At 37.2% G+C, this 18,278-nt stretch overlaps 1 protein-coding gene across 1 annotated transcript in view; it reads left to right on the top strand.

Moving 5' to 3' along the window:
* NUP37 (nucleoporin 37) overlaps nt 1–18,278 on the top strand; it is a 48,696-nt gene that overhangs the window by 10,939 nt on the left and 19,479 nt on the right. Inside the window, exons 4-5 of the mRNA XM_066361213.1 lie at nt 2,432–2,504; nt 6,007–6,101. Coding sequence (XP_066217310.1) covers nt 2,432–2,504; nt 6,007–6,101 — 168 coding nt within the window. The remainder of the gene's footprint in view (nt 1–2,431; nt 2,505–6,006; nt 6,102–18,278) is intronic.

The following is an 18,278-nucleotide window of genomic DNA, read 5'->3' on the forward strand; positions in this document are numbered from 1 at the left end:
TTCTATTGCCAGCCAGGACACACAGGAGAGGGGCCCATCTGCTTCTCCACCCTTCCTCCTCTCCTTTCTTTTTCTCTCTCTTCCCCTTCCACAGCCAAGGATCCACTGGAGCAAAGTTGGCCCAGGTACTGAGGATGGCTCCATGGCCTCTGCCTCAGGTGCTAGAATGGCTCCAGTTGCAATGGAGCAACGCCTCAGATGGGCAGAGCATCGCCCCTTGGTGGGCATGCCAGGTGGATCCCGGTCGGGTGCATGCAGAAGTCTGTCTGACTGCCTTCCTGTTTCCAGCTTCAGAAAAATACAAAAAAAAAAAAAGGCTTAAATGCCCTTATCATGTTTAAAATAAGCAGTAAAGATTTAGAGGAAGGTAGAACAACACAAGGTTGGCCATAAAGTTTTGTGGTTGGTTTCGCTGATTACTTTTCAGTAAAGATACTTTGACTCTTACAACTCCTTTGTTCACTATGTTTTTACTGAAGTTGACCTCATTTTATAGTAATACCTTCTTTACAAACTTTTGCTTAAGATATTTCTTTTAAAAACTTTTTAAAGTAGCCTTTACTGTTTTAGAGATGAGATTACGAACAGATTTTTCAGTGATTTCTTTATAACATAACTGAGAAAATCTGCTTTAAGAAAGTCCCTCACATTAGTAATGTAGCAAATTTGTTCCTGAGTTTTTTCTGAGGGGGGAAATAAATGAATACCCAAAATAATGATGGCTCATTCACAGGAAGACAATTAGGTAGATGTTTTGTTTTATAGTTTTTTATCTTTTATTTATATGTATGAAATATATATATATCTTTTTGGCACATATAGCTAGACATATATTATAGAGAGAGAGAGAGATACATCTGTATATATATGGAATCCTCCATGTTCCCCTCCCCAATTACTGAAAAGAAGTATGGTCACAGAGATCAACCAACACATTCAGGTCTATAAATCAGAAGCTTTGCTTTTATTTAATTTAAATGTTATTAAATAAATTTATTAGTTGCCAGGGAAAGTGGTTAACTTTAATATAGTCAAAACTAAATAAATTTGGATCTATTTGATACTTATTCACCTAAAAAAAGCAGAAATAAACTTTGTTTTTCAATATATAAATATAATTTTTATTCTTTCTTCAGCCATAATCTGACATGCTGAGACTCTAAAAATTTCAGGATCAGCCTGACTGGTGGTGGCACCATGGATAAAGTGTCATCCCAAAACACTGAGGTCACTAGATTGAAACCCTGAGATCACTCACTCTGAGTGTGGAATCATCCACACAATCCCAAAGGTCACTGGTATAAAAAGCCCAAGGTTGCTTGCATGAGCAAGGGGATACATCTCGTTCCCAGTCAAGGCACATATGAGAAGTTCAATCTACAACTAAAGTGAAAGCAACTGCAAGTTGATGCTTCTCATCCTTTCTCTCCCTTCCTCCCTCTTTCTCTCTGTATCTCTCAAAAAAAAATTAGGATTAGCCTGACCAGGCGGTGGCGCAGTGGATAGAGCGTCGGACTGGGATGCGAAGGACCCAGGTTCGAAACCTAGAGGTCACCAGCTTGAGCGCGGGCTCATCTGGTTTTGAGCAATACTCACCAGCTTGGGCCCAAGGTCGCTGGCTCAAGCAGGGGGTCACTCAGTATGCTGAAGCCCCATGGTCAAGGCACATATGAGAAATCAATCAATGAACAACTAAGGAGCCGCAATGAAGAATTGATGTTTCTCATCTCTCTCTTTCTGTCTGTCTGTCACTATCTGTCCCTCTCTCTGACTCTCTCTGTCTCTGCCACAAGAAAAAAAAATAGGATTAGAGGCAAACTAGTTAAAGATATTATTGCTTAGATTTTGTCTTTTAATGTACTGTAAGTCGATGAACTACTAAAAAATATCTTAATAAAGTTTAGGGTCAGTACAAATATAACTCCAGCTCTTAGTAGATATAAATATACCCTCTTTTATAGGTATAAAATATTATCATCTTTCATCTGACTTAATTTATATAGAGGAATAGAAAAATAAGGTTTATGAGTAACTGAAGAAGCCAAAGACTAAGTTGATATGTAATGATAGTTTTAATATCTAATATTGACCTAGCTAAAATTCAGATACTTTTTAAACCACATCTTTTTATACTTAAAAAGTTAAATATGTATGGTGATTTATAATAAAATTGTACATTTTCATTAATGAAGAGACAAATCCAGAATATACCAAATTTGTATTTTAAAAAAATGTATTATCTTCTACTTTCAGTAGTGGTTTTATAACATATTTTAGGATAGAGTCACAGCATACCCCTTTTTTTTAAAAGAAGGCATGATTATAAATTATTAAAATAGGTTTGGTGACTGGAGGGGGGATCTGGAAGGGATGAGTAGAGAACTTATATACAGACACTAAAAGTGAGGGTTTTTGTTTCTTTTGCTTTCAGATTTTGTACTTCAGCTGCTGATAGGAAAATTAGATTGTTTACTTCGGATCTGCAAGGTAAAAATGAATACAAGGTATGCTTGACAAGTATAATTTCTAATTTTATAGTTTATTTTAAAACATATTTTGCTTTTTTAAATTGGTTTTAACCTAATTTAAGATGAGTTTAAATTAAAATATTAGGTTGGCACAGCAAATAAGGGAGAATTACAAATTCACAACTGGTATAGTAGCAATATAAAAGACATGAGTACATGTAGAATACAAGCCAAACTTCAAGGAAATGGCCCTGGCCAAGTAGCTCAGTTGGTTAGAGTATCGTCCCAAAGGTTGCGGGTTCAATCTCCAGTTAGGGCACATACAAGAAACAACTAATGAATGCATAAATAAGTGGATCAACAAGTCGATATTTCTCTCATTCTCTCACTCTTTCACGCTCTCTCTCTCTAAAATCAAAAAATAAAAAAAAGAAAAGAAAAATTTGAAACAAACAAATGACCAGTACAGTTTGGTGCAAGGGAGGACTCCAAATTGATTTAAAGCACAGACACAGGAGCCTAACCACCTGGGCTTGAAGCCCAACTCTACCACTTTAATAACTGTGACTTTGGTTACCTTCCCAATCTCTTTGTGTTCATTTCCCTATCTTTAAAATGGGGATAGTCATGGAATCTGCCTCATAGAATTATGGACTAATTTGTATAAAACACTTAGAACAGGGGTCCCCAAACTACGGCCCGCAGGCCGCATGCGGCCCCCTGAGGCTATTTATCCGCGCGCCCCCCCCCCCCCCCCCCCCCCCGTCGCACTTCCGGAAGGGGCACTTCTTTCATTGGTGGTCAGTGAGAGGTCGCAAAGTGCAGCGTCGCTCACATACAGGACTACTTCCAGTGACGAATATGGAACTGGACATTGACCATCTCATTAGCCAAAAGCAGGCCCATAGTTCCCATTGAAATACTGATCAGTTTGTTGATTTAAATTTACTTGTTCTTTATTTTAAATATTGTATTTGTTCCCGTTTTGTTTTTTTACTTTAAAATAAGATATGTGCAGTGTGCATAGGGATTTGTTCATAGTTTTTTTTATAGTCTGGCCCTCCAACGGTCTGAGGGTCAGTGAACTGGCCCCCTGTGTAAAAAGTTTGGGGACCCCTGACTTAGAACAATGCTTTGTACATAGTAAGCCCTGTATGTGTGTTTTCTATTGGTATTAGAAATAGTTCTGTAAAATAAGTCAGAGAAAGATAAATACAGTTGACCCTTGAAAATACAGGCTTGAACTACACTGGTCCACTTATACAAGAATTTTTTTCAACAAATACCTGAGCTATTTTTGATCCACCACTGGGAATGCACTGATGTGGAGGGCCAACTGTATACATTTATCTGCACCATTTTATTCATTTTATTTTATTATTTTATTTTTTTGTATTTTTTCTGAAGTGAGAAGTGGGGAGGCAGAGAGATTCCCACATGCGCCCAACTGGGATCCTGGGATCCACCCAGCAAGCCCACCAGGGGGCAATGCTCTGCCCATTGGGGCGTTGCTCCATTACAACCGAAGCCATTCTAGCGCCTGAGGCAGAGGCTGTGGAGCCATCCTCAGTGTTCAGGCCATCTTTGCTCCAGTGGATTCTTGGCTGTGGGAGGGGGATAAAGAAAGAGAGTGAGAGAAAGGAGAGAGGGAAAGGTGGAGAAGCAGATGGGCGCTTCTCCTGTGTGCCCTGGCCAGGAATCAAACCCAAGACTTCCACACACTGGGCCGATGCTCTACCACTGAGCCAACAGGTCAGGGCCTACACCATTTTAGATAGAGGACTTGAGCATTCTCAGATTTCTGTATCTGTGGGGGTCCTAGAACCAATCCCCAGCAGATAGTGAGGGTAGTTAAACTTTGGGGGAGTTAAAAGTTATACTCAGATTTTTGACTCTGCAAGAGATTAGAACCCCTAACCTCCACATTGTTCAAGGGTCAATGGTATTGTAGGATCTCACCAATATGTGGAATTTTTAAAAGCTAAACTCATAGAAACAGAGAGTAGAATGGTAGTTATCAGGCTGGGGGGATAGGTTGGGGAAATGGGGATATGTTGGTCAAAGGGTACAAACTGCAAATCAAAATGTGTAAGTTCTGGAGACTAATATATAGCATGGTTAGTATAGTTAACAATGCTTTATTATATCCTTGAAAGCTGTTAAAGGAGATCTTAAATGTCTTCACCACAAAATAAATTTTGTGAGGTGATGGAGGTATTACAGTATAGAGATATTCATTTTATAATCTATATGTGCATCAAATTATCTAGTACACCTTAAACTTATACAGTGTTATATGTCAACTATATCTTGGTAAAGCTGGAAGAAATTAAATAGCACTCAGTTTGTGTTGATATTACATCGTATTTTTTATAGACTTTAGTAAATCAAAAACCTGAATAATTTTATAAAACAAAAATAAACTATAAACCTTTTCAATCATTTTGAAAATAGTAAAAAAATATGCCCTGAGCTATATACAATGTACTGTTTACAGTTGTACAGTATACTACTATATATACTAGTTAGTATAAGGCTAAACCAGTGATATACAAGTGTACAAATGGCACCTAAAATTGTGACCCATCAAAAGTGAATGTGCTAGTGTTGATAGATATTGAATAATTCATATTAATTTAGTTGGTCTTGTAGACTATGGCATAAGTTTTGAAGAATGATTTGGAGGATCTGAATTTGTTAAAGTTACACAGGAATGTTTAAATCAAAAATTTTTTTTTCTAATGATATACTTCTAAATAGTAGCAGTTCCAAATAGAAGCACTCTATAAATCTTAGAGTGGAGATCAGATGTGAGTTTTGGGAATGAATGGACGTAGCAAGAACAATATTCATTAAAATATTTAAACATCTGTTACTTGACAGGCCTGTTAGGATTTCAATTAGGATTTAAACTAATTGAACCTTACCTGCTCACATAGTCCTTTCCCTTGCACTTTCCCCTTTGTTCCTTCTGTGGCCAGAAGCGGATTTGTGGGTTGTTCTGATTATGGGGTGGGCTTATAATACTAGCTATGTCCAGTGCTGGCAGTCACATTGAACAAGTAAGTAAAGACTATAGAAGGTCAGGTTCATACTGTGTGCTTATTAGGCAGCAGCAAGTATGCAGAGCAGTAGGTATGAGGTAAATAGTTGAGGGGAACTCTATCCCAGTGCCCCTAGAAAGTTCTGGCTTTAATTTTTATCTAAGCTTTATGTAATAAGGGAGAGAGGAGGTGATATGAGGACAGGTACAGTAAAAAAAAAAAAAAGTATGCGTGTTTTTGTAAGAAACGCATACTAGAAAAAGAAAGATCAGGCTAATAGCAATGTGTTTAATAATCAGCTTCTTTCCAAAATAAACCTTCCAGAAAAGTGGGTGTATAAATCATACTTTAAAAATAGCCAGTTGCTTAAGAAATATTTATGGAAAAGAGGAGCATGTAGTAAAAGCTTTTAAGGCAGTGAAGTAAAAATATTAGATAGGAATATTGTTGATTTTTTTCCCCTGTGTTCTTATTCATTTTTCCCCTTATATCAGGTTTTAGAAGGCCATTCCGATTTCATTAATGGTTTGGTGTTTGATCCCAAAGAAGGCCAAGGAATTGCAAGTGTGAGTGATGATCATACTTGTAGGTATGTTGCTTATGATAGAAGCATATTTTTAAATTTTATTTTATTTTAACAAGAATTAAATTTTAAAAATTAGAGAAAATGTAACTTCTATAGATACTCCACAAACTGATACTTTATGTAAATTTCAAATATGACACAAATGTGAGTTTCAAAACTGGTGGGTTAAGTTCTCATCCTACTTTTAGAAAGTTCCCTTGCTGATTCATGGGTGCCTCTTACTTTATATTTGCACATATATGAGATCTAAATATATATTGGGCCAAATTCTCCAATACTGGGCAAGATCAGTAAGATAATAAAAGGCAGTTTCCATATTGTGAAATTATTTCACAGATCCTGTCCGGTAAGTTAGTGTTTTATAATGAATTGTGAATCTCATTTACTAAAGCAAGACTCATGAGAAATTGAGTGCTTTTACAAATTTGAAAGTTCCTATATAACGTTTTCTGTATATAGAATACATTTCAGTATCACATTTGTCTATCCCTCCCCCAGTTCAGAACAGATGTGGTAGCTATAACATTTTGGTAGTGCCTTAAGCTGGAGAATATCACAAGTGAAAACAAGATGAAGAGCCAGAGTAGGAGGTGAAATAAGTGGTGGAGTCAGGAGGGAAATGAGTGCATCAGTCATTATAGCAGTGCCAGTTGCTTCATTTCTTTAAACAGTACTATGAGAAAAAGAAAAAAACCACTGCTATTTTGCATAGTTTTAATGTTTGATAAGGTTATGACAAAATCATTAGTATTTATGAACACTTGTATACATATAAAACTATTAAATTTGTGTCCTTTCATATTGGAAGTAAAGCCACTATCCACATTTTAAATTTTAATCTTTGTAATAGCTCATCTTTTTAAAATTACAGTCAGAAGCCATTATTCTTTATGTACTGCCTGTTAAAATTTTCATTGGGACATGAATGATTTATATGACATTAAGATTTTAGGGCCCCAAGTATTACATAACCAAGATTATATATAGAACTGAAGAGTAAATGGGATATTTTTTTTAAATGGGACTGTTTTTAAGATAAAAATCAGATTAGATCACTAGAAATAAAGAATGACATTTTAGTTCTCTAAAACATGGACTTTCCTAATCGAATGCATTTGGAATAATGAAACCTGAGAAGAGGGAAATGAGTGTCTTTGGGAGCCAAGGAATACCCTCTGAGTAGTGAATAAGAGCCAGAGACCTGGAGTTACATTCAGTGGTCTGTGATGATTATTCTTTTTTTTATAGTAGACTTAAGGATTTTTGTAGGCTAATAAAATTGTCCTAAAAGTTTGAGGACTGACAGAGGGTCTCCAACTTTTTATTTTGTTAGGTAATAAGAATCTTAAAAGTTCTACTGCCTTCTATTACCATAATTTTATGAAAGAAAGAACAGTATTACTTTAAAAAGAACAAAAGGGCTTAACTTCAAAGTGAAGTTAAGCTGAAATTTAAATTTTTGAGAAACTCACTATGTTTCCCCTAATTGTCTTATTTTGCTAGACTGTGGTTGACAGTGTTACTGTTCAGCAAATACTTGCTCCCCTCCCCCACCCCGGAAGGAAGAGATTGTCCCACTATGTTGAACTTAATCATGTGACTTGTTTCAGCCAATGTAACATTAGCAGTTCTGACACAAGCAGACACTTTAAACGTTTTACTTTGTTTGTCTTAACCTACTATCCTCTGTCCTTGCTGTAAGATGAGCATGTCCTAGATGACTACTGGCCCCAGAATGAGAAACACATGGAGCAGATATGGCCCCATCTGGTATTATGAAATAAAGCTTCCCACAGACCCATGAGCAAGAAATTTATGCCTATTTTTGTGAGCCACTAAATTTAGGGGTTGATAACATCATTGTAGCAATAGCTAGGGAGCTAAATTTAGAACTCATCAACGTAGTTCACCAGCTAGATGTACAGAATAGTTTCGATTGGCCATTAAAGTCAAATGTCTTGAGCCAAAAGGTAAACAATATAGATAGGATTTTTAAAAGAAACAGAAGATACAAGTAAGTCAAGAAGTTTGAAGTAAAGAAAAGAAGTAAGCATCATATACTCACAATAACAAAGGAAAGAAGACTTCTTCTACAATAGAAAAATGTTTCAGTGTGACTATCATCATTAACTCAAAGTATAGGATTGCCAAGTTATAAGTAAAGACACCAGCCAAATGGCAACTATGTCACTGGTGCAGAGCACAAAGCCATTTGCATCCCAGGAATCATTCCTATCACTGTACTAAAGTAATGCCTTTATAGTCTCAGTCTGCGTGTTGGTGCTGAAACCCTTGTCCAATCATAGTCAAAGCCTGTGTCAAGTTGGGAGTAGTTTTATGTGCAAGTGATACCAAGCTTTAAAAAGACCTGCTAAGTAGAATAACTAGAATGAAGGTCAGAAAGAAAGTTTGGACAACATTATGAACCAACTATATATAGTAGACATATAGAAAACACTCAGCAGAGTACATATTCTTCTCAGTTCACATGGAGCATTTTACAGAATAAATATATGTTAGGCCTCAAAATAAATCTAAAGAAATTTTAAAATTAAAATTACAGAAAGCATCTTCTTTAAACACAATGGAATGAACTAAAAATCAGTAACTGAAGGAAAAATGGAAATTAAACATCATACTCTTCAGCAGCCAGTGGGTCAAGAAGAAACCACAAGAAAAATTAAGAAATCCTTTGGATGACTGAAAATGAAAACACAATATACAAAGTATCAGATATTACGAAAGCAATGCACAAAGGGAGTTACAGCTATAAACACTTACATTGAAAAAGACAAAAACTCAAATCAGTAACCTGAGTTTACACCTTGAGGAGCTAGAAAAAGAACAGAGGAAACCCAAATCTAGCACAAAGAAGGAAAAAATAAAGATTAGAACAGATACAATGAAAATAAAGAGAAAATAATGATGACATGAAAAATTGGTTCTTTGAAAAGATATAACAAAATTGATAAGCCTTTAGCTATACAAACAAAAAATAAAAGTGCGGACATTACTACTGACCTTACAGAAATAAAAAGGCTAATAAGAGAATACTGTGAACAGTTATATACCAACAAAGTAGATAACCTAGATGAGCCTGACCCGTGGTGGCGCAGTGGATAAAGCGTCGACCTAGAAACAGAAACACTGAGTTTGCCTGTTCGAAACCCTGGGCTTGCCCAGTCAAGGCACAGATGGGAGTTGATGCTTCCTGCTCCTCCCCCTTCTCTCTCTCTCTCTCTCTCTCTCTCTCTCTCTCTCTCTCCCTCTCTCTCCCCCCTCTCTAAAATAAATAAATAATTTTTAAAAAAAGATAACTTAGATGAAAGGTACAAATTCTCAGACACACAAAACTAAGAAAAAATAGAAAATGTGAATAGGCTTATAATAAAGGATTGACTTAGTAATTAGAAACATCCTAACAAAGAAAACCCAGGACAAGATGCTTCACTGGTGATTTCTATTAAACATTTAAAGAAGAATCAACACTAATCTCTAAAACGCTTCCAGAAAATAGAAGTGTTCAAGAGAATCCTTTCTAACTGATTCTATAAGGCCAGCATTATGCTGATACTAAGACAGACAGAGACATCACAAGAAAAGAAAATTGCAGACCAATATCCTTTGCTAATCTAGATGCAAAAATCTTTAGCATCTAGCTAGAAACTCTTAGAAGAAAACTGGGGCATATCTTCCTGACCTTGGATTTAGCAATGGCTTCTTAGATAAGACACCAAAAGCACATATAACAGCAACAACAACAGAGATAAATTAGGCTTTATCAAAATTTAAAACTTAAGGGTATATCTCTGTTAAGTGTGTCATATCTAAAATATATAAGTAACTTATAATTCAAAATAAAAAGACAAACAACCCGGCCCTGGCCAATTGGCTCAGCAGTAGAGCGTGGGCCCAGCATGTGGAAGTCCCCGGTTCGATTCCCGGTCAGAGCACACAGGAGAAGCGCCCATCTGCTTCACCCTTCCCCTTCTCCTTTCTCTTCTCCCACAGCCAAGGCTTCACTGGAGCAAAGTTGGCCCCAGGCGCAGAGGACAGCTCTCTGGCCTCCACCTCAGGCACTAGAATGACTCTGGTTGCAGCAGAGCAATGCTGCAGATAGGCACAGCATCGCCCCCTGGTGGGCATGCTGGGTGGATCTTGGTCCGGCACAAGCCGGAAATCTGTCTACCTCCCACTTCTCACTTCGAAAAAATACAAAAAGAAAACAAAAAACCTACAACCCAATTTAAAAGTTGGCAAAGGACTTGAATGGACAGTTCTCAAAAGGAAACATTAAAAAGCAAACAAGTACATGAAGAAACGGTGAATATCATTAGGGAAATACAAATCAAAAGCACAAGGAAAGCCACTCCACACTCACTTGGATACCTAACTAAATAGATAAATATATATATATATATATATATATATATATATATATATATATATATATATATATATATATATATATATTTTTTTTTTTTTTTTTTTTTTTTTTTTTTAAGCAGAAAATAGCAAGTGTAGGCAAGAATGTGAAGAAATTGGAATTGTAAATGGTGCAGCCACTGTGGTTAACAGTTTGGCAGTTCCTCGTTAAGCAAGTGACCCAGCAGTTCCACTCCTAGGTACAGATATATACCCAGAAGAATTAAAAACAGGTGTTCAAACACAAACTTGTGAAGGAATGTTCCAGCAGTACTACTCACAATAGCCAAAAGGTAGAACAACCCAAATGTCCATCAATGAATAAATGGATAAACAAAATATGGTATATCATTTAGATATTATTCAGCTATAAAAAGGATTGGAAAGTACAGCTATATATTTCAACATGGATAAAACTTAAAAACATTATGTTAAGTGTAAGAGGCTAGACTGAATACTCTATGTTTCCATTTATATAAAGTATGCAGAATAAGCAAATTCATAGAGAGAAAACAGACAGTGGTGCCAGTAGCAGGGGAAGAGTGGAAGGTGTGTCTGCTAAGTGGGTATGGTGTTTTCTTTTGGGATAATAAAAATGTTCTGGAACTAGATAGTGGTGATGATTGCATAGCGTTGTGACTGAACTAAGTTCCCGAAATTACATACTTTAAAATGATTTAAATAATAAGATAAATGAGTAAAATAAGTTAATAAAATTTCTTGAACACTAAGCTATATTATGTAAAATGTTACAACCTGTGCAAAGCAATATTACATTATCACATATGTGTAATATATGAGCAGTTCTGTAATGTAGATTCTTAACATTTTGTTCTATAAAGAGCAGAAAGAGTATTTCTCTCTGAATCAGTACCAGTATTTTAAATGAATTTTTAAATACAGTATTTTGATCTGTGCATTTTTTTTTTTTTGATTTTTGACTTTGGCATTTTCAAGAGACACATAATATTATAATCAGCTAGGAGATTTATGGCCTAAGGAACACGATTTTAAAACAGTGTACCCACTGAACAGTTTCATAAAGTTTATATATTTTATTGAAAATTACCAAATTCTGAATCAGACAGAATGAAGATAATTCTCATTTGCACTACTATGTCAGTCTACCCATTAAAAGTTGTCACTTATCTTTTGTTAGAATAAGTAAATGTATACAAAATACATTAATATATAGATTAGTTCGTTCAGTCAGCAAATATCAAGTGTCTACCATGTGTCAGTCACTATGCTAGGGACTCGATAATCACTGATTTATTTTTCAACTGTGAATAATGGTTTCAGAACCATGTCAGGCTTCTCAACGGTATTTATTTTCTATATTATAAATTGCAATATTAATAAGTAAATATTACTAAATATTTTATTGAGTGCTTTACTGTATTCTCACCACTCTCAGTGCCTCTATCTATGGAAATTTATTTAATTTCTACAACTCTGAGATAGGTACTATTTTCATTCTTATTTTACAGGTAAAGATACAAGGAATAGAGAGTCTAGGTACCTTTGGAAAGTTACACAGCTGTTAAGTAGAGGAACAAGCAGTCTGGCTCACCTACACTCTTGAGTTACTCACTGCCTCAGTGACAGTTTTTAACTTTATCCTGAGCAGATGGTATTTGTATCTAAGAATATTCTAGGTCTTTCTTACTTCTCTACATTCTGTATATAGCTATTAAAACTCTGAACCAAGGGCTACTCATCATGTGAAATGTAATTATGGAAAATGACAAATTAAATTTTACATAAGATTTCATCTAGTTTTAGTATTTTGTAATCTGTGCAAGTTATTTAAAAAATTGAGCTTTCATTTAAGTCAGTGGTTCTTTATCAGTCCCAATGCCCCCTTTTTAACAAATATTTAATACCTACCATATAATCTTAAGTGAAACTCATACAAAATATAACCTATCAAAATATAAAAACAATAGTGCCTTGATTGTATTAAACATTTCTATAAAAAGAAAACAAAACAGTGCATATACGTACTCAAGTATGACTTTGTAAAAAGACATAGTGAGGCAGTCTTTGTCCTGTTGTACAGTAAATACATTTGGATGTCAGAAAAATGAGGTAACAGAGAAATGTAAGGGAGAAGCAAAGCTGCCGAGTCGCACAGTTCCAGGGCTGTGGCTTGCATACAGTGCAGTGTAAATAGTGCCATCTGGAGTTCTGCAGTGTCATAGCCCTGAGTGAAACTTCTTAGGATAAAAACTCCTGTCCGTAGTAACAGAAAAAGACTAAATGTGGTAAATGAAAGACAGAAATCATGTTAATTAAAATAGAGATAACATGACAAAACAAATCATATGATGTCAAGTAGAGAAAATAAGGAAGGATAATAACAAATCAGCCAGTTTTTATATGTATACTATCAAAATAATTCACTGTTATGCCATAGGATGGAATATAACAAAGACTGCAAAAAACATACCTCCTCTCTTGAATTGTGCCCACCTTTTCAGGTATTTCTATAATAAATTTCTCTGGGACATCCAAAAGTCATGTAGAACTTCTACCACCCCTGTTTCTGATCCACTAAATGCCTGTAGCACCCCAATTATTAGAACAATCAAAAATAGTTTCTACCTGTTGGAACCACCACCTGTTGCAAATCATTGATTTAAATAATATGTGACCAGGCACTACTCTAAATGTTTTATATGAATTAATTTAATCATCAAAAACCTTGTATCATGGGTTATCTTGTTATTTCGTTTTTACAGGTAGAGGATCCCAGGCAGTCTAGTTCTAAAGCACTACACTATACTGTTTCTACATGTAGGTTCTTTAAGAAGTTTTAGTCTTTTTTTGTTATTGAAAAAGCATATGTTTGTATTTCATGTGTGTTCTGATAAAAATCAGGCATCATGTAGGGCAGGGGTCCCCAAACTACGGCCCGCGGGCCACATGTGGCCCCCTGAGACCATTTATCCGGCCCGCCACACTTCCGGAAGGGGCACCTCTTTCATTGGTGGTCAGTGAGAGGAGTAAAGTATGGTGTCGTTCACGTACAGTACTACTTCCGGTGACGTGGGACGTATGCGTCACGGCTCCGAGAGCGCGTCCTATCACTTGTTAGGGCTAGCAGTGACAAATATGGATCTGGACATTGACCATCCCATTAGCCAAAAGCAGGACCATAGTTCCCATTGAAATACTGGTCAGTTTGTTGATTTAAATTTACTTGTTATTTATTTTAAATATTGTATTTGTTCCCGTTTTGTTTTTTTACTTTAAAATAAGATATGTGCAGTGTGCATGGGGATTTGTTCATAGTTTTTGTTTTTATAGTCCGGCCCTCCAACGGTCTGAGGGACAGTGAACTGGCCCCCGTGTAAAAGTTTGGGGACCCCTGATGTAGGGCTTAATAAGAGTTATGGAATTGTCCTTAGAGTCATGATTGCAAAAGTGTTATCTTCTACTTGTGAAGAATTTATGATTTTTAAAAGATACCTAGTTTACCTAGTGCTAAAACACTCTAGTACCAATTCTTGAAATGCAGCCTTCCTTCTTCCTACTTCATTAACTCAATTTTTAGATGGAAAAGAAGAGTAAAGAGAAACAGACTTTTCTCGAGGATGAAGAAAATTATCCTAGAGTAGATTGTTTTTGCCTTTTCACTGCTAAGGTACTTTGCAGAATCAGTCATGGCTTTACTACCTAGAACAGTGATTTTCAACCTTTTTTGAGCCGCGGCACATTTTTTACATTTACAAAATCCTGGGGCACACCACCTACCAAAATAACACTCTAACACAGTACATATTATACATATAGTTAATAATATAGTTTCTAAATGTATTTATACTCAGTGTGAAACCTGGGCCTGTTTTGATGAACACAAAAGGGATATCCTGGCAGGAATGGTAGAAAGACACACACGAAGCTCTTCCTCAATAGTTCTCAGTCTCTCTCTGTTTTTAGTTTTTATCACAGTCAAGCTTGAGAAGCTCAGCTCACATAGATATGTGGTTGAAAACGGGAGCAATGTCAAAGTAGCTTTGTTGGCCAGAATGGGGAACTCCTTGGCAACAGATAACCAAAAACTGTCCAAAGGAAGATCAGCAAACTTTAGCTTTAAAGTTAGATAACACTGTGATGATGCATTGTGATGCATTGTATATTACCCTCTGCGGGGGCCTCTTTTAAAAAGAAAAAGGTCAAATATCTATATATACTATCAGGATAGACATAACCAGCTGAGGCTGAGGCTTCATCTAGTGGTGGCAACATTTACCTCCAGTCCTGACCAGGATTAGAAATCGGGACTATGGGGAGGAGTAGCAGCTTCAACTACTCATTGCAGCCACACACACAATGACAAGTGCGTGGCAGCCTGAGCAGGGACTTTCCTGGGTGTGGATGAGAGGCAGCCTACTATTGGTTCATCGCTAGTGGTCGGGATGAATCCTAGAAGGTGATTGGTCAGTGAGCGTTCCCTGTGCCTTCACTCTTCCTGTCGCTGATAGCTGGAGGGATTGTGAGGCGAATGTTTATGTTCGGATGGAGGTGGCTGGTGGCAGGCCCGATAAATAGCCTCCGCGGGCTGTATCCAGCATGCGGGCCATAGTTTGAGGACCCATGTTTAATTTCTCCATGGCACACCTGACCATGTCTCACGGCACACTAGTGTGCCATGGCACACTGGTTGAAAAACACTGACCTAGAGTCATCACGGCACCTGGAAGAGGGCTCTTGTGGGAGGTACTCCAGGAGTGGGTGAAGGAATATTTGAAGCTCTGTAGCTGTTGCCATGTCTTTAGAAGAAAGATGCTGTTATCACACAAAGCATCTGGTAGATGTGTTTAAGAAAGAAATTCCAAGTAAGTCATAAAGTGGGATTGCTCACCATTCAGCCTCATGTTCTACACCATTTCCTTTATGGTCCCTTATGTCTACCATATGCAAATACATATGCATACATACATGTACACATATCTATATAAATATCTGTATATATGCATACACACAAGAAAATGTAAATGCTAGTGTGTATAATTATGACCCAGCATCATCAAAAGAAAGTTAAAATTGTTATAATTTATATTTGAAAAGTAAATAAATGAATATTTATTTAGGCAGTTTTATTATCCCCTATCTACAAAAAAGGTAAAAATGGTGTTTAAGTATTTAATGGGTTAAGCTTATTATTTTAAAAACTCACTAATACAGAACATCTTATTTCCAGTCAGTGCCAAATAACAGATGTTCTTGTATATTAAAAACAGTACCATTCTGTAAGAGCAAGTGAGATCAACAAGTGATTATTAAACATGCTTAGTATAGCCAACATTTAGTACTTTGGGGGATACAAAAGAAACAGAAGAACCAGTACTCAGTGTAACTACAAAGGATGTCAGAAGTAAATCCCTTTCCTCCTCCTCCCCACCAATAATCCTTTAAAATATTACATAAAATTTATGGTGAAGGAAAATTGGCTTACAGAAACTAAGGAATTCTTTGTTTAAGACAAAAATAATAGAGGCAAGTAATGTGCCATTCACTTTGACTATAAAACATGGGATATTAGGAGTTGTCATGTTCTAGCTGTCATCATTTTTAAAAAGAACAGGAGAAGGAGTGGGATATAGAAAGGGAGTAAGATCATTTTTTAGGAATATAACCAAATCACTAGACAAGGGAATACACAATTACCTAAGATATTCACTAAGCTAATAGTATTGTTTTTTGAAAAATTTTATAAGAGGAAAAAGAATGTTTATCAGATGTCTTCTGTGTACCCCCTGCTAGCTGATTTCTTTCCACATTACCTCTGTTCATATATATTAGAGTCTTCAACATCCATAGTTAAGGTAGAGTGTTCCTTCCCTATGCTCACCCCAGTGGGATCATAAAATGTGTGATCTATTTAAGAACAATCTTAGTGGGAAACAAAAAGAAGAGGACTGGGAGCCTTCTGAAGTTAGGCCAATGAATTGGCCCCAACAAATAAACTGCCGAAATACAAAATTCCAGGTGCAAAGTAAAATCAGAAGAATTTATACTATTCATTATGGTGTTATGGTTAAATAATTCCAGAAATAAGAATCTCTGCTTGTCTCTAAAATTCCTTCTAATTTTTTTTAACATTTTAATTATTGTATAGTTCTAACAAGAACTTTAAGAATGAGATAAAATAGTTTGTGTTGAGTTTGGTAATAGTTCAACTCTTGCAAATGGAACTTTTGTCTTTATTAGAACTATCCAAAATTTATACTAAGACCTGCTGATCACCATTGCAGACATTTTAATTCAGTGAATTGAAATTTATGTTAATGAAAGATTATACTAGAGTAAAAGTAATGAAGTAGTAAAAGAATTTTCTGAAATTTTATATGACGGTATACTGGTGACACCACTTCCTAGCATTCAACTCTCTGTTCCCTCTCATGTGCCCAGAGAGATGAAATGGAAAACCAGTACTGTATAAAATTTAAAAGGACATATTAGTGATTGCAGTAAGTTAAACCTGCTTTATGGGGCCCTCTTGTTGGTGCAGTAAGGGAATTGTATAGACCAGGGGTCCCCTAACTTTTCACACAGGGGCAGTTCACTGTCTCTCAGACCGTTGGAGGGGTGGACTATAAAAAAAAACTATGAACAAATCCCTATGCACACTGCACACATTTTAAAGTAAAAAAAAAAAAAAAAACGGGAACAAATACAATATTTAAAATAAAGAACAAGTAAATTTAAATCAACAAACTGACCAGTATTTCAGTGGGAACTATGGGCCTGCTTTTGGCTAATGAGATGGTCAATGTCTGGTTACATATTTGTCACTGCTAGCCATGACAAGTGATATGACGTGCTTCCGGAGCCCTAATGCGTGCATCCCCTGTCACTGGAAGTAGTACTGTACATGAGCAACGCCGCGCTTTGCATCCGCATCCTGTGCTCCTCTCACTGACTACCAATGAAAGAGGTGCCCCTTCCGGAAGTGTGGCGGGGGCCGGATAAATGGCATCAGGGGCTCACATGCGGCCCGCAGGCCGTAGTTTGGGGACCCCTGGTATAGACTATCCATAAACATGTTTTAGGTTTATTTTCAAAGTCCACTTACAGAACTAAGCGTACTGTCCCTCATTTACAACATAAAATCAAATTTTAAGTTGTAAAGTATATCAAAATTTTTCTTAGAAATAATGAAATGCGGCCCTGGCCGGTTGGCTCGGCGGTAGAGCGTCGGCCTGGCGTGCGGGGGACCTGGGTTCGATTCCTGGCCAGGGCACATGGGAGAGGCACCCATTTACTTCTCTACCCCCCTCCCCTCCTTCCTCTCTGTCCCTCTCTTCCCCTCCCGCAGCCAAGGCTCCATTGGAGCAGGGATGGCCCAGGCACTGGGGATGGCTCCTTGGCCTCTGCCCCAGGCGCTGGAGTGGCTCTAGTCCCGGCAGAGCGACTCCCCGGAGGGGCGGAGGGGCAGAGCATCGCCCCTGGTGGGCGTGCCGGGTAGATCCCGGTCGGGGGCCTGCGGGAGTCTGTCTGGCTGTCTCTCCCCGTTTCCAGCTTCAGAAAAAAAAAAAAAAAAAGAAATAATGAAATGCTGCCTGACCAGGCGGTGGTGCAGTGGATAGAGCGTCGGACTGGGATGCAGAGGACCCAGGTTCGAGACCCCGAGGTCGCCAGCTTGAGCGTGGGCTCATCTGGTTTGAGCAAAGCTCACCAGCTTGGAGCCAAGGTCGCTGGCTTGAGCAAGGGGTTACTCAGTCTGCTGAAGGCCCATGGTCAAGG

This window comes from Saccopteryx leptura, chromosome 1, assembly GCF_036850995.1.
Source record: "Saccopteryx leptura isolate mSacLep1 chromosome 1, mSacLep1_pri_phased_curated, whole genome shotgun sequence".
NCBI lineage: Eukaryota > Metazoa > Chordata > Mammalia > Chiroptera > Emballonuridae > Saccopteryx > Saccopteryx leptura.